The sequence below is a fragment of the Talpa occidentalis genome, unplaced genomic scaffold (genome assembly GCF_014898055.3).
Source record: "Talpa occidentalis isolate TD23 unplaced genomic scaffold, MPIMG_talOcc4v2.1 talOcc4.17, whole genome shotgun sequence".
NCBI lineage: Eukaryota > Metazoa > Chordata > Mammalia > Eulipotyphla > Talpidae > Talpa > Talpa occidentalis.
The window spans coordinates 18217396-18241557 of NW_023601754.1; the positions used below are offsets into that span (position 1 = coordinate 18217396).

The 24162-nt window shown below is 50.3% G+C and overlaps 1 protein-coding gene across 1 annotated transcript in view; it reads left to right on the forward strand.

Annotated features, from left to right (window-relative positions):
• PLCG2 (phospholipase C gamma 2) overlaps window positions 1-24162 on the forward strand; it is a 152454-nt gene that overhangs the window by 66036 nt on the left and 62256 nt on the right. The window contains exons 4-10 of the mRNA XM_037516225.2: window positions 3519-3662; window positions 4413-4506; window positions 5088-5135; window positions 10005-10089; window positions 11984-12067; window positions 20767-20810; window positions 21393-21465. Of these exons, the coding sequence (XP_037372122.2) occupies window positions 3519-3662; window positions 4413-4506; window positions 5088-5135; window positions 10005-10089; window positions 11984-12067; window positions 20767-20810; window positions 21393-21465 (572 nt within the window). The remainder of the gene's footprint in view (window positions 1-3518; window positions 3663-4412; window positions 4507-5087; window positions 5136-10004; window positions 10090-11983; window positions 12068-20766; window positions 20811-21392; window positions 21466-24162) is intronic.

Genomic DNA, 24162 nt, shown 5'->3' on the forward strand with positions numbered 1-24162 from the left:
TATGATGTCTGTGTTCATGGATAAGACCCTCAGTATGTCAGTTCTTCCCAGCTTTCTCTTTAGATTCAACTCAGGCCCTATCATCGTCCCAGCTCGTTATTCTGTGGATATTGACAAACTGATTCTGAAGTTTATAGGGCGAGGCAAAAGACCCCAAGGTAGCCAACACAATATTGAAGAAGAATAAAGTCAGATGGCTCGCCCACTTCCACACATCCTATAGAGACTTAGTTATCATGACAACGAGATATTGGTTGAAAAATCAGACAATAATTAGATTCGTGGAACAGGACAGGGAGCTCAGAAACATACCCACACAAATTCATCAGCAGTGAAACATAGGCTCTTCTATGAAGAAAGCTGAGCTTTTCATAAGTATGACAAATAGGCCATTGCTTGCCAGGGAGAGGGAAGTGGTCAGGGTGATGTCATGGAGGTGACCCTTTGTGGCTGATGTAGGTGGGTGGGTGCCTGCAGCCCTCTGCTCAGGCAGGGCTGGCTTCGGCGGATACTGCCTGCCTTGAAGTGGAAGATGGGCGTGACTGGTCAGAGCTGCTTGCGTCCTCGGTGTGGTAGTTGATCTGCTCAGTCTCCTGTCCTTTTCTCACATGTGCTCGTGTTTGCATCTCTCTCTCCCTCCATGTCTGCTGTCTTTCCCCTTTTCTTATGAGTGGAGGCACCCAAACAGGCTGAGTTCCTATCTGTGGGTGTGGTGTTGTCCTCTGTCCCATGTCCAGTTGCGTGTGTTCCCTCCCTCTCACAACAACTATTTATTGGGCTCCACGGTGTATCACCGCTTGGCCAGGGGTGGGGATGCAGTGGTGAGGAAGGTGTGAGGGAGAGAGCTATGTCTCTGTTTCGTGCTGTGGAGGTATGTGAGGAGTCTGTGCAACAGAGGGCCTGAAGAGTTTTCTGTGAGTGTGATGGTGATTGAGCTGAGCCTGGGGCAGGCTCAGCTACCCAGGCGAAGAGCATTCCTAGCAGAGCCGACCACATGTGCTAATGTCCTGTGGTCAGACTGCGTGTGACCCATGGAGATTCTGAGATTTGGCTGGTGTTCCTGGGGCGTGCAGAGCAAGACACACATTTGGGTAGGGCTGGCAGGGTGGGCGCCAGGCCTTGGTTCTTAGTACTGTAGGTGGGAAGGTTTGAAGCTCAGGGGTGATGTGAACCCATCTGCATTTCATGAAGATACCTCTGGGGTCACCTGTGGCTACTGTAGTAGACTAAGCAGGAGATACTTTAGTAGACCAAGCGGGTGGTAATGGTGACTAGGATTATAGTGTTGATTGTGGGAATGGATAGAAGTTCACAGATTCTGGGGGAGTCCAGAAGATAGAATTGATCAGACTTGGTGATTGTGTCATTATCTGAAAATTTTTTCTTATGTCCATGTGACAAATTTTTATTGTGTTCCTGTAAGGAAAAAACCTTACATTAAGTCCATGCACAGATTCTCATAAATATTTCTATGAGGGAAAGAGAACAGTTAGCTAATCATTATACATCTAGATAGGAAAAAATTGGCATCCAGTCCCTAAACATCTTAACTGGCAGTCAACTGGCCGGGTTACTAAATTTTGAGAACAGATATTAATCCCCTTAATTCAGCCTAACAGCCAAAGCCCTTATCAGCAAAGTTAATTTCCTCCTGGGAGGCTGTGAATTCCAGCCCACACAAAGGAAGTGTCTGTGCTTTGTTGTTTGCCTTTGAGGAGTAAAGATAAAGAGAGTAGGTTTTCTGGGTTGGGTGAAGAATGGGGATATGGCCTCCCAACCCTCTGAACCCCACCCACCCCCAAATTAGTGACATTATCCCTCTAACAAGAGACTACCCATAACTGATGAGCATTTTAAAAACCATTTTGAAGCACAGGACCGTGGCAAAAATCTTACGGTGTTTCTGTTACCATTCACTTGGCTTCGCCTGGTGCTGACTTCTCTCATAACCAGTCACCCACCCTGGCACAATAGGATTAAATAGACGCCAGACTTTGAGTTTCACCATATTTTCCATGTTCTCCGTTTCTGGCGTGATATTTCCATGGAGCTTGATCACTTGTATAGGTGTGTGTACCCGCCACCACGCATGGGGTGCAGGACAAGCGCTGTTCATTTCAAGTCTCTGCACATTGCTTCATGCTGTTGTCCCCCAGGCTGTTTCCAGTCTAGTTAGACACCCCCTAATCTCAGCTCCGCCCCTCTGCCTGCCTGCCCATGTCACCTCTGAAGGCTGCCAGCCTTCCCTGCCATTTAGGCCCTGACTCCACAGAGCTTTGTGCTCTTTGCAGGCCTGGGTCTTCTGCTTCCTGAACCCTGGCCAAGACAGAGGCCCCCCTCCCTGCCCTCTTACTTCCAGGGACAACTTTCTGCTTGTTTCTTAGTTCAGTGCAAGTCCTGAGATGCACATACCAGGTCGCCTTTTTTTTTTTTTTTTTAAAAAGTGGGGTACTTGGCCTCCCTGGTGGTGCAGGCGATTGAGCACAGCGCTGTGAAACTGTCTGCAGCCTCTGCAGTCTGGGTTCAATCCTGGCCTGCGTGGAGCTACCCACATGGCATGGCAGACCTCTCCTGTCTCACCCGCTGCTCCCCTCAGCATTGTATTTCAGTCAGTCTGCCTGTTCTGCTCCCCACTCTCTCTGGTGACTCTTCTCACCCTCCCGTGCATCTGGCCTGTAGCCCAGTTCTTGTATAAAAATAAATAAATCTAAAAAAAAAGAAGCAGAGTACAGGCCAGAGGTGCGGGGGGTGAGAGTATTCACCAGAAAGAGTGGGGAACAGAACAGGCAGACTGACTGAAATACACTGTTGAGGGGAGCAGCGGGTGAGGCAGGAGAGGTCTGTTGCTCCATGTGGGTTGCTCCCCAGCCGGCCACGGACAGCTTTGCAGTGCTGTGTTCAACCCCCTGTGCCACCAGGGAGGCCCCAAGTTCCTTTTTGTTGCAAGTGACAAAACTCATTTCATACTAACCTCAGCAAAAGGAGAATTTATTGGGGCATGGAAGTAGTGTGTTCTAGGGCAGAAGTGACTTCAAGGCTGACTGGACCCAGGGATTCAAGCAGTGCTTGCCCATGTTTTATTAGCCAGGTGGCAGCAGTGGGGAAAGTTTTATGGTTATCCCAGGAGGATGCTGACAGGCCCAGCTTGGGCCATTTGACTGTCACTGCTGGGGTGGACACTTTGGTCAGTCTGTGTACCCTCTGACCCCTCTTTGGCCGGTTGTGGAGAGAGGTGTTGAGGGGGGATTGGCCTCATCTGAAGCATGTGGAATGGCCCAGTGTTCACAAGAGGAGGAGGGGGGGCTTGTCCAGCCTGTGTCTTTGTGCCAAGTCATTCTCTGGGAGGGGTCAGCTGGCCATCCTGAGGGGAGAGTGGACTCCTTGGGTCTGATGGCCTTCTTTGGGCTTGGCTTAGGTGGTTTCCTGTGGGCTTGGGGTTCCCCTGAGGTTATGTGACCATCCTAAGATGTGCAGGCATGTGAATGTTAGCTCATCAGCTCCTGTTATTTTTCTTTCAGTGGATATCATGGAAATAAAGGAAATCCGCCCAGGGAAGAACTCTAAGGACTTTGAGCGTGCAAAGGTTGTCCGCCAGAAGGAAGACTGCTGCTTCACCATCTTGTATGGCAACCAGTTTGTCCTCAGCACCCTCAGTTTAGCTGGTGAGTGGACAAGCATATACTTCTTTCTCTCCCAGTGCCTTGGTTTTCTCTCCAGGGGGTTCTCTAGTACCAGAATGCTCTCCCCTGTCTACCCACTAACATGTTTGGGACATCAGGATTTTGAATCCTAACCTTCCCTATTTCTAGCTGTGTGGCTTTGGGGAAGCTGCTTAACCTCTCTGGGCTGCAGTTTGCTCAGCTGTGAAATGGGGAGACTAATGCATATTGTTGGGATATCTTGTAAGGAGTCTAGTAGGGCTCATGCTGAGGGCTGAGGACAGGTAACGTTGGTTATGCAACAGAGCCTGACAAACACTGTGCATTCAACTTGAATGACCTCAAGTAACTGAAATTTTATATCACACACACATGCACACACATCTCGCCGTGAGCTTTAAAGAAGAGCTGGGGAAATGCTCAAGCTCTTTAATAAGGGACAGAAGCTCAGCGCTGCCTTCAGGTCCAGACCCAGAATTCGTATACTTAGAAATGTATGTACAAGCTATGCCAGGCCCTGCATCTTGATCATTAGCATAGGATTAAAAGCTAATACTCAGAAAAATAAAAAAATCACCCACTGGTCACCTGGCTGTAGATGGCATGTGCGTGTGTGGCTTCAGCGCAAAGAGCAGGCCTGGGCAGTGTGGAGTGTGATGGAGATGCCTCCTCGGTGCCCTTCTGCAAAGCCAGAAACTGGCACAGGCCTCTCCCATGGCTGGGATGCATGCAGCTTTTCTATTCTCTTTGCAGCTGACTCAAAAGAAGATGCAGCCAAGTGGCTCTCCGGCTTGAAGATCTTACACCAGGAAGCAATGAGCGCTTCCACGCCCACCATCATTGAGAGGTATTGGTGTTTGCCTGTTTCTCTCTGTGTCTCCTTGCTCATTCACTTATCCTCCGGCTCAGCCCACTTGTATGAGGGAAAGTAAAATGGGACTTTGCATCTTTGAGGCTGCTGAGTGCCCATTGCAAGTAGATGCCCTGTGGTGGCCGTGGACTCACTGCAGGGTCATTGAAGGGCTTGTTGGGGTGAGGACTTGGAGATCCCTCCCTCCTGGATTGAGAAGGGCTCTCACGGTTCCGGGGGAGCTGGTTTGTGAATTTTAGCCTCTGGTTACACCAAGCACAGCACCCTCATATCCCCCCCTTTTCTTCCCAATTTTTGGGGATTAACACATATTGTCAGAAGCCATCATCTGTGTAAAGGATGCTGGGGCCTCTTGGCTCAGTGGTCATCTCCGCCACATGGCGGGGAGCTGCTCCCCAAGTTAGAAATCGGGTAAATCCTTCCTACTTCCTATTTCCTATTCCCCTTCCTTTTTCAGCTTTATTTGTCCCCATGCCATAGAAGCCATTTAACTTGCACTATTTTCTCTCTCTCTCTCTCTCTCTCTCTCTCTCTCAATGTCTCAACTCTCTTCCCAGTTGGCTGAGAAAGCAGATTTATTCCGTGGATCAAACCAGAAGAAACAGGTGAGATTGCTTCACATTTCTGGATGACTGTACATGCCTGTTTTTTTTTTTTTTTTTTTAAGATTTATTTATTTATTTATACATGCACTGGGTACAGTCAGAAGCGCGGGAGGGTGAGAGAATTCACTAGAACCAGAGCGGGGAACAGAACAGGCAGAAGGACCGAAGCACACTGCTGAGGGGAGCAGTGGGCGGCAGGAGAGGTCTGCGCACCATGTGGGACCCTCCTCTGGTGGCCGGGGAGCAGCCGGGGATCGAACTGGCACCGCAGAGGCTGCGGGCAGCTTCGCAACCCAGCGCTCAACCGCTGCGCCACCGGGGAGGCCCCATGCCTGTTTTTATTTTCTGAACCTTCCAAGGGGCTTGGTGCCTGTTTTGGGGTGTGGCAACATCCTTCTGAGGTCAGGTTTGTCCCCCAGAGGGCCAGGCCCCCATGCCAGGTGCCCCATGTTGAAGGCGACACCATCTCAGCCCTGGGGAGCCTCATTCCATGGGAAAACTCAGTCTGTCAGCAGAGGTGACTTCTCTCCATGGTCACTGGGACCTGGTCATTAAGGCCTCAGCTTCGCACCCCTGGAGTCCTGAACAGGTAGTAAACAGGAGCGGGACCGCAGGCACATGAAGCAAGTTACATCACCTCAGTCATAAGAGATTCATGTGACAGCTTGTGACTCAGTGTCCTTGGCGGGTGCCCTTAGTAGTGCGTCTGGGAGAGGGTCCCCATCAGCACACACGGCTCTATGCCTGACATTGTTGGACAAACCTTGGATGGAAGCCATGTGCTTCCCTGATGGATGAGAAACCATTTCTTCCTCAGTGGACTTGGAGTTCTTCCTGGTCCTTAATCACCCCCATAAATGACGCCACTGTGACACCTTGGGTCTCCTTTTTGTGAAGGGGTGTGAGCAGGATACAGTCATAGAGGGGAGTACCTGCATGACATGTTTTCTGGAGTAGCATTTTGGCAGCTAGAGGCAGACATGCTTTCTCTTTCTACCTGTGGGGGAAGAGCACCTGTCTCCCCGCACCCTGAATCACGAGACTCTGACCTTTGTCCATCTGATGGATGAAAGAACACTGCTGAATTTTGCGTCAGCGTGCCTTTATTTGTAGGCGTGGGTGACGTCTCTCCTCTACTTTTTTCGTTTGTAGCTTAGGATCCAGTTCTTCATAAAACAATAAGGATGGCGGTTTATTGAGCACTCGGTGTGCCAGGCACTGTGCTAAGCACTTTGTAGTCCTGGTCCCACTTTGGCCTCACATTTCAGACCATGTAAAAATTTTTGGGTGTTTTTCTTGCCATCCATCCTGCCATAAGAGCTGTTGGTCTGGTGTACTAACTAATCTCCCCAGCTGTCCCCTTGGATTTAGAGTTTGTGTGTCTGAAGGTGCCTTTGTGTTTTGCTCGCCCTGCCTGGGGCTCTCCAGGCATGCCCGGAGGGATGGTCTGAAATAGAACGAAGAGCTACGCAGTGGTGACCCCTTAGCACCGTGTTTAAATTGGCCATGGGCTTCCTCTGGGATGCCCCATCATCTGCCTTTCCCCCCTCCCTTCTCTTCTCTTATCCACCTTCACTGTGTGGCCTCCCACCCTGGGCTACCCGTGGGGACGGGATGAGTCCCATGTGGGAGTATTTTGCACACACTGGGCCCTTTCAACCTCAGAGGGGGTGCCTCCCAGGAGCGTTTCCTTTCTGTTCGCTTTGAGGTGACTCATGGTTGGGGTTGGCACAGGGAGGATGCCTGGAGCCCTCCTGGGCCCCCCTGCATGTGCACTGGGCCTGGCTTTTTGATTGGGCTCTGAGTCTGCGTCTCCTTCTGTCAGGACCTGGAAGCTTCCCTCTGGGTCTCAGGTTGAGCACAGATTCTCACCAGTCCTTTGTAGAGATGGGTCTGGTAGCTGGTCCCAAGCCTGTGGCAGAGAGGATGTCTGTTTCTGGACTTGACTTCTTGTTCTGTACCTGCTCTCCCTGCCTGTTCCCACCCTGCCTCCTGTGGGCAGAGCCCTCTGCTCCGTCAACACGGGCAGGACCCTGCCTTTCCCCTGGCTCTTGGAGGCCTGAGGGATTTCTTCCAAAGGAACTTTGACCGAGGTGCCAGGGTGAGGGCACTACCTTCTGTTCTGCCAGCTTCCCTGCCTTTCCTGCCGCCTACATTTCCTGCAGGGAAACAAAGGAGCTGCAGAGCAAAGCAGAGACCCGGGCGACAGGAGGCAGCTGGGAGCTGGCCCAGTTCCTGGTGCTTTCCTTGATCTGAGCATCGTTTTGCTTCCTAACATCTCTGCAGGGTCAGGGTCAGAGGCAGCCACTGGTGGCGACTGGCTTCGCAGCAGCCACTTCATGGGGAATCATGGGTTGCTCTTGGGGTGCACTCAGAATAGGGTGCACCTATGATCTTTCCATGAGAAACAACTTTTCTGCAGCAGCCAAACTCCAGGGTTTGGGGGTGGGGGTGGTTGGGCATCACTGTTCCTACTTGATGTCCAGGTTTCCTTTTTTTTTTTTTTTAAATATAAATTGTGCTCTTGACTGGGTCCAAGAAATCTTCCCTTCCCAACCCTGACCTGTGACTAAAAAAATTGATTTGTTTTATGCCTTGCTCTTTGCTCCCTGTACAGGTGACACTGAATTTGCATGACCGAAGTCAACTTCCCTAATTTCCCTTCTCCACCTGCTGGGACAGGAAAGGGAGCTGGACTGGGCCCGTGGGGGTGGGCATAAGGGTGTCATGGACGATCACTGCGGCCAGACACAGGACTTTCCCCCCATGGGTCGGGGGGCTTTAGCTAGAGACCTGCCATGCCTCAGCTGACCCCTTGTGGAGCTGTGGGGGCCCTTGCAGAGGCCTTCTGAGCAGAGGCCAGAGGGTCAGTGTGGACCAGTTTTTGGATACAGGCTATGACCTGGGCTGGGACACCTCTTTACCTGCCCTGCCCTGGACAGGCATGATGCTGCTGGCCCTCTGCCAGCTGAGGAATCAGAGTGTCTGTTCTGTTTGGGTTTGGGTGTGAACATAAAGCCACATAGGAGGTGGGTGTCCGGAAGAAAGGGGAGGGGAGTGTGTGGGAACCCAGAACTGCCTTTATTGGGGTGCTCACTTCCACTGTAGGTGGGCCGTTAGACCTAGGGGGGTCCAATATCCCTGTGTTGCATTCTCATGGCCCCAGCCCAAGATCTGCTCCACTGATCCCCCCAGGCAGCTGCTTCAGCTGGCAGCACCCCAATCTTGTTGTTCATGGATGTGGGGAGGTTTCTTTGCCCTGTTCTGCCTGGAAGTTCCCTGGGGAACTCTGACTTCTCCTTTGGTGGTGGACGAGCCCCTGAGGGGTCACCAACTTGGCCAGACCCTCTCCCTGTCTTGTCTTACAGCTCCAGCCCCCACCCTCTCCCTTTCTCTGCCCTGGCCAGTATAATTCTCAGAAGAGGGTCTTCGCCAGCGCCATTTAGACCATCAGAGCCCTTTTGTCCTGGGAAATCCCTGGGTGCTGACTCGAGGCAGTGGGGGGTGGTGAAGCATCGTGCAGGTGAAGGTCTCCCATGCTAGAGAGGTTGTTAGACCAGAAGTAACAAGGTAGCATTAGGGAAAGCAGCTGGCCAAGTCCCTCTTGCTGTCTTGGGCAGCTGTGAATGTAACGTGCTGCTTCCTCCCCTCTCCACCACCACCTTGGTTCCCCAGCCCTAGGAGTGGGTCTCATGCCCTTGACCCAGAGTCCCTCCTCTCTGTGCCGTTTATGCCATATCCTGGGGCACAGTCAAATCTGTGGTGGTTACAGGCAGATCTGAGGCAGACGCTCTGAGGGTGACACCTCCATGAAGCTTTGAGCCTCAGTTTCTTCACCTGGAGAATGGATAGCGGGCCCCCTATCAGGTCGTGAGTGTGTGTGAGTCCCCTGGAACTGTGCTGGCATTGAACGTGCTCTTGAGGTTTCATTGCTGTTGCTGTTCTTATGGCTGCTTATCCTCGGTGCCTGGATTGCTTGCTCCCTCTCTCTTCTTGCTGCCTGACCCAAGGGAAACCCACTCATGAAGAGCTCCGTGCAGGTCAGATGACCGCAGTTTTGGATTTGATTCACGTTCAGGCTCTGCCTCTGTCCAGTATGACCTCGCGCGCCCCTCACCTCCATGCCTGGCCTGAGCCCTGGGGGTCCCATCAGGGAGGGACTAGGTCCCGTGATTGCGTGGACAACACTCAGGGCAGCGTGAGGCACAGTCGGTGCTTAAATAAGGTTGGCTCCTCCCCATCCCCTACCTTCGGCAGTCAGTGACATCGCCTGTTCTTGAAGCCCTGTGGCTTTGAACCCATGTAACATTTCTTTTTTTTTTTTTTTAAAGATTTATTTATTTATTTATATAAGCACTGGGTACAGTCAGAAGCGCAGGAGGGTGAGAGATTTCACCAGAGCCAGAGCGGGGAACAGAACAGGCAGACTGATGATACACTGCTGAGGGGAGCAGCGGGCGGCAGGAGAGGTCTGCGCGCCATGTGGGACCCTTGCTCGGTGGCCGGGGATCGAACCGGTGCTGCAGAGGCTGCGGGCAGCCTCACAACCCAGCGCACAACCGCTGCGCCACCGGGGAGGCCCTGAACCCATGTAACATTTCATAAGTGCCAAGATTACCTGGTCATCTGGTGCCATGTTCTGCCCATCTGTGAGTCTCTTGGGGATGGGTATGCATGGCTGTCCCGGAAGGCGGAGACCAGCCTTGTGCATGGGGTGTCGCCTCCACCTGTTCCCATTGGTGCCCACTAGGCCCAATTGGCCTGGTCATCTCAGAGTGAGGTGCCGAGGTGATGGCTGATGGGAGTGGCTTCCCTTCCTCTGATGAAAGGCCTGGGGGCTGATGGGACTGGGGTTCTCCTCTTTTGCAGTATCAGCCTGCGAGAGTTGAAGACCATCTTGCCCCTGGTCAACTTCAAAGTGAGCAGTGCCAAGTTCCTCAAAGACAAGTTTATGGTAAGTTTCTCAGCTCAGCCTGGTGATTTGGTGACCTTAAGGGGAGAGGGGTGTCGGTTTTTGATGGCATCTCCCACGTGAAGCTGCCACGTGCCTTGGATCCCTGCTGCCTGGTACCCAGGAAAGTCATTTGCCTCCAGAGCGCCTCTTAGTCCAGACAGGGTCAGGCGATGAGCTTAGGACCAGGTTCTCAAGCCTAGCCAAGCACATCACCTAAGGTTCCTGCCTGGCCGGCCTTCCCTCACCGTCCTGCTGGCTTCCTTCCTTCTGGTTCTGGAGCAGATGTGTTTCTTTCGGGAGATATTATCAGCAGTTCCTTACATCGGTTGTCAGGGACGTGGCCTTTTGTTTGCAAGTCCCGGTGGCATCGTCAGACTTGACTTTCCTTCCCTCCACCCGTATGACCCCTCCCCCACCCCATCCAGTCTTCCATCCACCAGCCCCACTCCCCCCCATCATTTAATTGTTGCTGTTCTTGTGTAATGAAGCTGTTAGTGGGTCCAGCGCAGGTGGAGTCCCGCTCCATGAGCAATGGGCCAGGGCAGGTGAGTGGGACTTGTCCTGGGTGTGCAAGGACAGAGGGGATGCACAGGCACTGTTTCTGGTTCCCAGAGAGATGCCCACTTCTGTCCAGTACTGAGCATCCTTCCAGCCCAGCAACCCCAGTGGGGGCTCTCACCACCATTCACAGACCCCTCTGCTGGAAAAGCTCATTCATTGTACTAACAAGGTCCCAGCAGAGTTAACCCCTCTCATGAGTGGGAAGCCTACTCTTGTTCTGCCCCCAGCACTCCAGCTAATCCCAAAACAAGGCAGAAAAAGGAGGGATTTAAGAGAGATGAAGAAGTGCTTACCATTGAAGCACACAGTCGGAAATGTGTTGTTTATGCAGTAGGCATTTCATGGTTGGGGGTCAGGAAGTCCTGGGAGGATAATGGTGGGTCTCCCCTCTTACAGGTGAAATCATGGAGGTCTGGGCCTCTCCGGTGGTGCAGCGGTTGAGTGCTGGGTTGCGAAGCTGCCCACGGCCTCTGTGGCGCCGGTTCGATCCCCGGCTGCTCCCCGGCCACCGGAGGAGGGTCCCGCATGGCGCGCAGACCTCTCCTGCCGCCCGCTGCTCCCCTCAGCAGTGTACTTCGGTCCTTCTGCCTGCTCTGCTCCCCGCTCTGGCTCTGGTGAATTCTCTCACCCTCCCACGCTTCTGACTGTACCCAGTGCTTGTATAAATAAATAAATAAATAAATCTTTAAAAAAATAAAAATAAAAATAAAAAAAATAAAATGATGTCAAAAAAAAAAAAAAAGAAATCATGGAGGTCTGAAAGGGCAGGTGCATCACCCAGAGCCATCCAGCCTTTGAGGGGACTGGCCTTGACTGCAGTTGAGCTCTGTCTAACCCAAAGACTTGGCTAGTTTCCTACATTTTTAAAAAACCACCATGTGCTGGCGAGCAGACCTCTCCTGTCTTGCCTGCTGCTCCCCTCAGCAGTGTATTTGGTCAGTCTGCCTGTTCTGTTCCCCTCTCTATCTCTGGTGAATCCTCTTACCCTCCCACGCATCTAGCCTGTACCCCGGCTCTTGTATAAATAAAATAAATCTTAAAAAAAAAAAAAACCAACAAAACCACCAGGTGCATAGACCTTGTAATATGTTGGAGTTCTGCTTTTTGGCTCTTGGGACTGAGTCTAAAATGCTTCCCTTCTGGGGCTCGAGGGAAGGGTCTTACTTACCTGTGGGGTCTTTGGGGAGTAGGTTTGGGCACGGTTTGGGTTCAGAGGATGTCTGCTTGATTTTAGGTCATGTTGTAGACGCACTGTTCTGTGTGTATAGCAGGGAGGAGGCAGCTGGTGGTGGACATTGGAACTCATGTGGTCACTTTTTTTTTGTATTTACAGGAAATTGGTGCCCACAAAGATGAGCTCAGCTTTGAACAGTTCCATCTCTTCTATAAAAAACTTATGTTTGAACAGCAGAAATCGGTAAGAGTATGCTTAAGCAAATGGTCAGTGATGCTTTGCTTTCCCTTGTTTCAGTCTGTTGCAGAAGGAAATTTACTTTGTTATTAATAGCAACCATCGCGGGGTTCAAGGATTATGTATGTGCCTTCTTTCTGTACGGTTATTGATATGTTTTGTGAGAATGTGATTTCTGACAAAGATAATAGGCTCTATCAAATTAAATGAATATGTGCATTTATTTTGATCTGATGGTGGTGTTTTGGGGACCCCGTGTAGAGAATGAAGGCCCTGGGGGCTATGAGTATACGGGCAGATGGGCCAGTACAGCATTGCCAATACCAATGCCAGCGCCGAACCCGGAGACTTCCCAGTGTCTCTGGGCAGAGGAGAAGCTGGTGAGCTGTGTCTGTCCACAGCGTGGTGTGATGTGGCATGATGCCACTGACTAGCCTGCTTCAGCTGTATCTCTGTGACCTAGACCACAGGCATGCTGTTTTGAAGAGAAAGCCAGCGCAGGTGTACACGAAGAGCTAGGTCTGATTGTGTGTTAAAACAACAACAACAACAAAAACAGAATATAATGACCCCTTTTCCTCTTTTTTTAAAAAATATTTATTTATTTATGCATACAACAAGTGGGGTACAGGCCAGAGGTGGGGGAGGGGGGTTAGAGGATTCACCAGAGACAGAGCGGGGAACAGAACAGGCAGATTGAGTGAAATACACTGCTGAGGGAAGCAGCAGGCAAGTCAGGAGAGGCCTGCTGTGCTATGTAGGTTGCTCCCTGGCCAGGGATTGAACTCAAGCTGCAGTGGCTGCGGACAGCTTCATAGGTTGCATCTTAACCCCTTGCGCCACCAGGGAGGCCCTCCTCTATGTTTTTATGAGCAAGGAGAAAGTGTGGAAGAGCCCACACTGTATTGAGTGCTGATGCTGTGTGTGTGCTGGAGTGGGTGGGGACAGTGTGCAGGAGAGGTGGCTCACTTTTCTCTGCAGCTCTCCGTTTACTCTGTTGTTCCAAGTAGCACATTAATTTTGTGCTTGAAAAAGTCCTCGTGAAGCATACAGCTTAAGAAGTGGGGTTTGGGTGCAGGGCACGGGCAGGGTGGCTGGCAGGCAGCATGCACTGTGCAAACAGGAGCTGCTGTTGTTCTGTTGGGAGAAGAGTGTTGCAGGTGCAGAGGGCGACCGGAGCATTGCTGTGAGCTGGTGGGAAGGGCTAGCGACCTGCAGCCACATGCATCTGGTTTCTATAGCTTGCAGGCCACCCTGGGCCAGCCGCTGACCACACACAGTTTTTACTCTTCTCCCCTGATGGTTCTTCCCCTGCTGGGCTCTTGACAGGATTGAAGGAGGGCCTGGGGATCTCCGATGCTGGCATTTTTAAAGGGATGAGCGTGAAAGTAGCTGGAGGACAGTTATTAACTGCTTTGTGCACATGGGGCTGCAGGTATCCGCCCGGACAGGGGGTCGATAGGTGATCCCTGGCCATGGGGTTGGGATGTATCTGAGGTTGAGAAATGGGAGAAGCATTTCCTGTCTGCCTAGATTGTGGGAAATACATTATTTTACAGAATAAAAAACTCAGTGGTACTGTGTTCACCTTTTTACCCTGTAAAAATTAGTTCTTAGTTGGCCAAGAGTAGAAAGATTGTGGGCTTGGGGAATTGAAAGAACTGGATTCTGCCCCAACTTGACCTCTAACTGATCTAGTGATTTTGGGGGAAAGTCATGTTTTTCTTCCTCACTTTGCCTCCTCCATAAAATATAGATATGTAAATCAGGTCATCAGTTACAAAATGTTTTATAACGGACTTTAAAAACGGAGCTATAATTGACATATGACATTAGACGCAGGTGTACAGCACAACATACTCTCTGTAAATATTATATAATAATCACCACCCTCCGTCTAGTTAACATCCATCCCTTCACATAGGTGTTAAGACTATGCACCCCGACCCTCTTTTCTGTGAAGTTTAAACAAAACGCTCTGCTGCATAGAAAAAGAGCAAAAGTGCCTTTTTGGTTAACACATGTGCCCTGCATTATTGTCTTCCCTTGAAAACAATGACAGTGTTTTCATAACAGTGTACCCAGGAAATCCAGACAGTTTCTGTCTTACGCTGTTGACCCGGAGTAAGAACACTTGATTCACCTAAGATAAGTTGCTGCAGATGATAGCTTTTATAATCATTTGCCTTACGTTTCAGGGTGCAATCTCTTCAGACAGAGGACAAGCAAAGTTTGAGACTAGTTTGTGCAAAAGCTGTTTCACCTGGCAGTGCAGGTTAACCAGAGATGGTCTGTTATTGATAAAATTTCATGTCAGCTCTATTTCAACGTGTACTTTATTTTTTATTTATTTTCATTTTTCAAAATATTTATTTATTTATTTATGCATACAAGAACTGGGGTACAGGCCAGAGGTGTAGAGGGGGGAGAGAATTCACCAGAGGCAGAGTGGGGTATAAAACAGGCAGATCGACTGAAATGCACTGCTGAGGGGAACAGTGGGCGAGACACAAGAGGTCTGCTGCACCATGTGGGTAGCTCCTGGCTGGGGGTTGAACTAGTGCTGCAGAGGCTGCGGATTGCTTCATAGGTTGCGTCTTAACCCCTTGCGCCACCAGGGAGGCCCTCAATGTGTACTTTAAAAAAAATAATTCTTTTGAAGGTGAGTGCATATGTGTGTATACATGAGAGGGCAAAAAAGCAAATTGAGTCAGATTTCTGCAGAATCCCTGAACCCTCTGGGATCCTCTCAGGATCCTCTCAGGGAAAAATTTAGTTGCTGCTGGTGGCCAGGATGGTTGAAATATTTAAAAAAATGAATTGCTTACATTTGAAATTTAGGAGATTTCATATGAAGGTTCAGATTTTTATCTTCTCTAGGGAGAAAAATAAAGATCTGGCCACATACAGGTCCTGAGTTGCTCATGGCGACAGCCTTCTGAGTAGAAAGGAAGCAGAAGCCCTCTGGTTTGCCCAGCCCCAACCCCACCCAGCTCCCTCTACTAATTTAAGTCGCCTCTCTGGCCACAAAGACTGTTTGGTCTGCAGCCCCTGCTGTTCGTCCCTGCAGTGCATGACTATGCAGCGTGGCCGCTGTGTATTTTAATTCATCGACATGGAATTTGGGTAGCCCAGTCCCAAGCTCATAGATAAGTACTGGTCAGTTAGAGAAACCTCAGTGGTAAATGCCCCTCCTCTGCAAGCATATAATTTACTTCCTGAACTCCTCCCTGACAGCTGGAGCAGAGACAGCTTGCTCTGTGCCCTTTGGGGCTCAGTTGGATTCTGCAGGCCCCTTTCCAAGGCAGGGGTGCTGGTGGCAGTTGGTACCCCCCAGGCCTAAATCCAGGGTACAGTCCCTGCCATCAGTAGCTGTTGGTGTGAAGTGGCCACTTCCTTCTTGTGCGTGACCACCTTCTTCTGCTGCTGCTCTTGAGCCGTCATGTTTCAGAAGTTGGGCAGCAGTTGCCAGCAGTTGCTGGCAAAGCCAGCAAGAGAAATTGCAGGGTGTCTTGACAGGATGGGATGTGCCTACCTCGCTCTCAGGGCAGCATTATGAGTGTAGATCATACTGGGTGCAGTGCTGCATTCCCAGACTTTTGATTCTCCCCTCAGTGCTGTGAGCAAGGTTCTAGTACCATCCCCATTTTATGGATGTGGAAACTGAGGCCTAGAGGGGTTCCTCACTGAAAGTCATGCAGTTGGTAAGCTGCAGAGCTGGAATTGAATTCTCCTTTGCTCACCTTCAGTACCCAGCCATTGATACTTCTTAGCATTTTAAACCTTTCTTTTTTTTTTAAAAAAAAGATTTATTTATTTATGCATTTATGCATACAAGAATGGGGGTACAGGCCAGAGATATGGGGGGTGAGAAGATTCACCAGAGACAGAGTGGGGAGCAGAACAGGCAGATTGACTGAAATGCACTGCTGAGGGGAGCAGCGGGCGAGACAGGAGAGGTCTGCTGCGCCATGTGGGTAGCTCCCTGCCCGGGGATCAAACTTGTGCTGCAGTGGCTGCAGATTGCTTCATAGGTTGTGTCTTAACCCCTGTGCCACCAGGGAGGCCCTAAACCTTTCTTTCAAGGGAAATTTCAGCCATGTCTACAGTAGGGCTAATAGTATTCATAAGCCCCATTATCACCTACCAGCCTCAGGGCAACCAAGTCATGGCGACCTTAGTCCATCTCTGCCTTCACCCTCTTCTGAGTTGCAGCCAACCTCAGACACTGTAGTCTTTTGTCCTTAGTTTAATTGAATCCTCAGCTTCTAATATACATTTAGCTGCCTCCCTGCCTACCCAGTGACTCCCCTGTGGTTGGTGGAAGCTGGGGGGTGAGGCATTTACAGGCTAAGTGTGAGTGAGGATGACTGGCTGCTTCCAGTCCAGCTCTTGCTCTAGACTTGCATTTCTCTCCTGCAGGATGAGGGGGTTGGGTCACCATTGATTTACCCTCTGATTTCGGGTGCTCTGCTCTTGCTACCCCTGGAAGTTTACTGTGACAGTGCTTTGGGTTCTACATCTGCCATGTATTGCTGCATAGCAATATTGCCCCAGACAACTGTTCCCTTAATTTCTGGACCAGGCATTCAGGCATGGCTTAGCGGGGGCTTAGCTTTGGGGTCTTGCAAGGCTACACTTAGGATTTCATCTGGGGGCGTGGTCTCAGTGGATACTCACTGAGGGGATGCTGCCTCCCAGCTCATGGGGTTGTGGCAACTTTCAGCCTCTTGCACTTGTAGGTTTGAGGGCTTTAGCTTTGTCTAACTGGTGGCTGCTTGCAGGCCATCCATACGTGCGTGGGGCTCCCCTACATGGCTGTTTGTATCCTCAAAGCCAGCAAGACAGGTCTACAATCATATATGACATCATCATGTCATCACATGCACATAATTATGTGTGTCACATCACTCTTGCAATTTCCAGGGACGGTGTCAAGGAGCACACCATCGCTAGGAGTGGAGGTGTTGGGGCTGTCTTACAAGTCTGTGCACCGTGGGTCCCTGTGAACCCAAATCATGAATGATGTCCAGTGCAATTCAAAGAATGAATTCAAATCCCTTCCCAATTGTGCAAAGTGCCAGAAAGCAAACACAACCCCTCCAACCCATGCTATCCTCTCGGAGTCAGCATGATGCCTGCTGACATAGGAAATAACCTTACATACACACATACTTTCTCACACACACACACACACACACACTCACACACACACACACGCACTTTAAGGAGACAATCCTCTTCCCTTTTGCATTCATTTTAGCTAAGTGCAATATTATATGTCCTGACCCCCATCTTCTCTGTTATATGGGGCTCACAGCACCCACCCTAAATGCTTGTTGCAAAGATGGAAAGAGCTCATAGATGCCAGCTACCCAACAGAGGTGGGTGGCCCTGAGAACATGACCTTAATCATGGTTGTCAGCCACAAGGCAGGGTCAGCCCCAGGGTAAGGGACGGCCCCTGACTCCTGCTCTGTGCTGTACAAAAAGACCAGCTTGGCCAGAACCAGTGAGTTTCCCAGTGTCCTGGCCTCTCTCACCACAGTGGAGCAGAGGATCTGCAGCACTTACAAGATACTCATTTTTCAGGTTTGAATATATTTTATTATAAGCTGCATAAAGCTGGTTTGTTATATTAAATTTTGTGTACAAGTTTAACATTATTTGGAAGTGTGATGGAACAGTATATAAATGCAAAAGCATATAAATGGGAAGAAAACCGAAGTGCTTAGGGACCTACCTGTGATCATATCAGCGATGGTACCGTCAGTGAGAAGTTTAGTGTTTAGTCTTCCAGGTTTTAGATGGTACAACTGCGTGTGCAAAGTGAGTGGTAAGGTCCTGTGATGATGTGGTGATTACTGCAGATTATTCTGATGGATGGGCCCAAGTTAGCAATGAATCTGTTTGCTTTTCCATGTCTGCACTTTTCCCCATTGGCCTCCCAGAAACAAATGGGCCCGATGATCTGCTGAGCAGAGCTAGGTCATCCTTCATTTTCTGGGGTCCAAAGACTGGTGTGTCCCAGGCAGGGCCAATGCCTACCTTACTGGGCATGTGCCAATCCCAGTGGTTAAAATCATCTCCCTAGGGCCTCTGAGTGCCCTCCCCCTACAGGCCCCTATTCTGGAGAGTCTTGGAGGACCCAGCGGGGGTCATTTATGCTACTCTTACATACTAGCTTGGCCTCTGGCCAGAGAGCATGAGACATGGCTCTCCCTGTACTACGGCTGGCTCCCAGGAGTGCATATCCCCCAAATGGCCTCCCTGCGCTTTTGGGAAAAGCACCTCACCCTCTCCCCTTCTCTTCGCTGGCTTCCTGGACCATCCTTACCTCCATCCCCAGAACCCTCATCTTTATCTATTTCTGGCAGTGAGATCACATCCTGTCCTTGGGCATCAGATACCATCCCGACTGGAAAGGTATCACCAGTCCCCAGCCCTGAATATCAGCCCCCTCCTCTAAATGCCAGCCCCCTCCCCTGAATGCCAGCCTCTCATCTAGCTGCGAGACTCTGTGGCCTGTCTAGCTGGCATCTCCCTCCAAAAGATTCCCCGGGGCTGCCCTCCCAGACCCACTGCCAAGATGCTTAATCTGGAGTCATCTTCACTTCTCACCTCTGTTCCCCACGGGCCTCCCCACACCATTGAATTCTGCCACGATCCTAGTATATTATCCAGCAGTGTGCTCGGTGAGAACTGAGCAACCAGGTTTGAATCCACTTGTGTTGATCAAGTGGAGGGGACCAGGCTGTCCATTCCCTGCCCTGTTTTGTACCCCAGGGGAGGGAGAGCGATTCCCTCAAGGACGATCCCAAGGCCCTCTATCAAGGGCCTTCCAGTGGATTCTGGGGGTGGGATGACCTGGAGGGGGTGTGGTGGAGGGGAGGGGAATCTGGGTCTTCCTTTTGTGGCCCTGATTTGGGCGCTTCTCTACAACTGCAGCCCCTTCTCCTCACAGCTCCCTGCTTGGCTCAAGTTGGTGCTTTTTTCCTGTGTGTCAGTGAAAGGGAAGGATGGGACGGGCTCATTTCAAGGACCCCTTGGGGTGCAGCATTGTGGGCGGGCTGCAGATATGGCTTTCTTCAGTTGTAAGGAGCCCCATCTTTGGGCTTGGGAGGGATCTGGCCTCCTGGACCATCTGCACCAGACTGAGTGGTGACATCAGTGCCAGATGAGTCTGAGTAACAGCATTCACTGCCGAAAATTCCCTTTTTAAGAAATAAATAGCTGTGTTGTACGCTACACACGAATGGAAGGAAGTGCTTCTGAATTTTTCTAAGAGTGGCTCTTAACCTTTTTGGGTGATCCACTTCTTGGAGTTGCTGATTAAAGCCCTGGATCATCTTTCTAGGAAAAATAGTCATGCATCTGAGCACAGCCTCTCACAGATCTCCCACTGCTTCTGGGGACTGTGGGTTCCCTTGCTAGAATGTTGATTTTCCACATCATGCAAGACGTTTGGCGAGAGGCCTGGAGAGTTGAGAGCAGGAGTTGTTATTATGACGTGCAGTGGCTGCATGTCCCTTGCGCCCCGAATTCTTCAAATGCTTTTCCAGGTCTCACTGGAGATGGTTAAAGTACTGCTACCTAACCGGAAGTGAACATAGTGTGGATGAGTGTGTGTCTGTGTGTGCAAAAAGCTCAGTTGGTGTGAGTGGAAGCTGGGAGGAGCTCCCATCATCATTTCACCCGTGGGAACATAGCAGGCCACTAAGAGGAGGGTTGATTCTTCTTGAATTTGAAGAGCAGAAATGAGCTCTTTGACATGTAAAGGATGAGAAGCGGGAGGTGAGGGTGGGGTGGGGCATGCAGGACAGGTGTGCATCTTTTGGGGGGTGCCAGTCTCCAGAGCTGTTGAGAAGAATTTGGCAAATCTGTTGGTTTATGAGCTCAGACCTGCCCTGTGTCCAGGCACTTTCCTGTCTCAAAATCAGTCCGATGGAAATGCTGGCATGAGTGGAGAAAGATGAAAGGATACAAGGCCGTTCATGACGCAACTGGGTTGAATAGCATGAGCCAGTGACATACACACCGTGGACTATAGTTTGGTTTTTAGGAAGTGAGGCCGGGCAATGGAGCTTGCAGAAAATGAAGGAAAGCTGGAAACAGCAACAAAATGTTGAGAAACTTGTATGTGATACAACATGAGGAAATCTGACTAGATGAATATCCATAAAACAGGGCCTCCCCTGGTGGCGCAGTGGTTGAACGCTGGGTTGTGAAGCTGCCCGCAGCTTCTGCAGTGCCAGTTCGATCCCCGGCCGCCGGTGAGGGTCCCACATGGCGCTGCAGACCTCTTCTGCCGCCCGCTGCTCCCCTCAGCAGTGTATTTCGTCAGTCTGCCTGTTCTGTTCCCCGCTCTGGCTTTGGTGAATTCTCTCACCCTCCCGCACTTCTGACTGTACCCAGTGCTTGTATAAATAAATAAATAAATAAATCTTTAAAACAAAAATATATTAAAAAAAACAAACCAGATTCTAGGACACTTATTAGATGATTAAATGATTGCGTCTCAGGAAGAAGCCCATGAAAGGGATGAGGAAGACTTGCACATTTTTGCTTTCTAAGATTTGGTTATATTAGAGTCTTTGCAAATTGCAATGATAATCTAACAATGACAAAAGTCTGTTCGTTTGTATCAAGTGGCTCGACCTGGCTAATGTTCTTATTGTGTGTATGTATTTCTGTTTTCTATTTCAGATTCTGGATGAATTCAAAAAAGATTCCTCTGTGTTCATTTTGGGGTGAGACACCTCTTCTGTGTAATTGCTTTTTGGGGTGACTCTGCCAGACACTGCTGTCCTCATGGATCTTTCCAGCCCAGCCAGCTGGCCCTTGGAGGACCCCCCGTCCTAAGCAGGCTCTCTGGGGTCCCTTTCTTGAGAGATTGGCCATCGCGAGCCTCTGGCCTGGATAAACATGAGCAGCAGTGATGGGATTTGGGTGTGCAGGGAGGTGGTCTGGAAACTTCTGTAGGGAAACCTGTATACTTCAGGGCCTCCTTTCCCAGAGTGGGCCAGGGTTATAGATTTTTACAAGGCCATACTTCCTGGGGTGCTCCTCAGCCTGCGGGGTGTCCCACACCAGCTGGGGGCCCTGAGTGCAGGTGACAGGGCCCCACTCTCAGTCTAAGGTGTCAGGGCCGCTCTTTGAGTCCTTCTGGATCAAGCACACCCTCTCTTTCATCTTCATCTTTCCACTGGCTTGCCTGGCACCTGACGCGGTGGTAGGGGCATCTCAGCTGTCCTCTCTAGGTGGCAGAGTGCCCTCCCTTCCCCTCTGTGGTGCGTGTCCCTGTCTAAACGCTCTCCCTTTCCCGAGGACAGCAACACCGACCGGCCGGATGCCTCCGCCATCCACCTGCACGACTTCCAGCGGTTTCTCTTACATGAACAGCAGGTGAGAGGAGGGTAGGGTTGGGGGGATGGCCGGCATGTCTTACCTTCTTCTGCCTGCCACGCACCTTCACCTGGCTGCCTGTCCACCCGGGACAGCTGTGCTCCCCTGTGTGGTGCTGCTTTGGCATCTCCGACTCTGGAATGAGTCCACATACCTTCATACTAACCCCTTTCCAGGCCCCTCGAGAATGGGGAAGAGTGAGGAGGCACTGGGCTGGGTGGGCAGGAAGGTGGGCATCTGCTCCCACTCCCCCCTCATCTTGTCTCAGGTGCCACTTCTCCAGGAAGTCCTCCTCCCTGACTGACAGAGGGTGTTTGACATTGGGGAAGTTTCTGACATGGCAGGGTCAAAGCCGTGGGCAGTGGTCCTCCTCCATGCTGCTGTGCCCCCCACACTGGGCTTGTCTGGAGATATTCTTGGTTGTCGCCCTGGGGTGCTACTGGCATCTAGTGGATAGAAGCCAGGGATGCTGCACCACATCCTGAAATGCCCAGATCCCCCAAGAAATGACCACCCCCACATGTCCATAGTGCAGCAGCTTAGACACTGAGTTAGACCGAGACCACGCTGAGAACCCTGAGCAGCTGTGTGACCTTTGGCAGGTAGGGTGACCTTTCTGTACCCCAGTTTCCTCTCTTTCTGTGGGGATGAGCGCCCTGCTTCTCAGAATTGTCTGTGAGTATGTGTGACGCACGCATGCGGTGTGTATTTAAAATGCACGGTTATAACATCAGACTCTCCTTTGCCTTTCTCCTCAGTTTTTTTTAAAGATAGACTTTATTTAGAGTAGTTCAGGTGTTCTACAGTGGTACTCAGTTCATCGCTGTGTCGCCAAGTATCTTAGACCGCACAAAGGTCTGAGTGATGCACCTGTCACCTGTTGCTGGGATTACGTGTCAGGATCTTTTGCCAGTTTCGTCTCCTCCACTCTCCACCCCCAAACCTGCACGTATCCTCAGCCTCCCTTCCTCCTTCTTTATTTCTTTGCTGGAATATTCTAAAGTAAACCCCAGGCTCTATGTATCATTTCACTTGTCAAGACTTCACTCTGTCTCTTAGAATAATAGACTTCTTTTTCAAAAGCTGTTCCCACAATGTATGTACATCGTGCACAATCAACTCTTAATTTCTTACTGTCGGTTGTACACAGCTGGGTTCAGATTTTATTGACTACAGAGAAAATAATGGACTGAGACAGCCCTGTGTGGGATCCCAGCTGCATGGAGGGCTGCATGAACACTGTGGGTGTGTCACAAGTGTTACACTTTCTTGGAGACAAGGAACCTTCTCTCTTATAATTCACCCCCTTGGGTTGGTTAATTTGATTTCAATGCAGAATCGTGGGCTTTCCCACACTGGCCCCTTTGCTGGTCTGACTCTGAGATGGGATGTGGGGCTGGGTGTTGGGACTGTCCCCTCACCTGTGGGAGTTATCACCTGGGCAGCATCAGGAATAACAGGACATGGTGTCCAGGGTGGGAACCCTGGGGTCTTTGTCTTCCACACCCTTAGTGTTACACGTACCCAATGCCCTGGGGGTACTGGCAGGAATCAGGGCTAATGTCTCAGACACATGTTTGAGATGATAGAAGCTCATGGGTGAAATCATTCCTATAGTACTAGGTGTGGGGATTGTTGCAGATTTTCTAGAAAGTTCATTGGCAATTAAAGTGAAAACTTTAAAAAATAAAAGATGTATATATTTGAGGAAATAATTGCCCTTTTAGGGTGCTAAAGAAGTAATTACAGCATTTACAATAGAAATAAAAACACAGACGAATCTGAATTTCCATCAGGGGCTGGTTAGATAGGCTGCCTCACAGCCCTGGGACGGACAGGCGATGCCATCCATGGGTTAGGAGGAAGACCCCAGAACGGGTGTGCCTGGGATGTCTTGGGCTCATCACTGGGTCAAACTTTATAGCCACTTCAAGTCTCAGTTTCCCCATTTACCTAACCTGGAGAATCAGATCTTCAAGCTCCAGCCCAGAACCTGGCAGACAGCCTGTACCCCGGTTGACACTCACCACCACTGACTGACTGGTGGTGACTGATGGTGACTGACACTGTCAGGGTTCATCAACACTCTCAGGGTTGTTGGTGTCTAGTGCAATACCCCAGGCAACTGGACACATTTTTTTAACCCTCCAGAATATTCCTATTTCAAACTCTTGGGCTTTATTCACAACCAGTCTAGTTCCAGGTTCTATTATCAAAGTGCCTTTCAATAAATGCACAGGCTTTGCAGGAGAAGGAAGGAGTAAGCACTGCCTTTTGGGAGACATTGAGGTCTGGCAAAGCATTTGCATCCAGCATCCTAGAGTTTGAGGTTCATAATCCAGCATGCAAAGATTTTTAACACCTCTGTATTCAAATGAACTGGCTGTTCCAAGCTTTTTACTTTGGGCCCCCTATCCAAGTGATCTGCACGAATCCTCAGCAAGACTCCTTGTTGATTTGCACCCATGCACCAGGGCGACCTGTTTTTTACCTCATTTATATCTGTCCTTACACGACTCTCTCTTTAAACATGCAGGGCTGACACATGCCATCCAGCTACTCCCATATCTGGTAGCACATTTGCTTTCATTGTTCATAATGCTAGAGGTTTTAGAATATTTGAACTCCAGAAGGCATTTACGTTGAAGCTGGGTTTCCAGTTTCCATCCCTTTGCCTATGAATATTTGGGGTTTTAG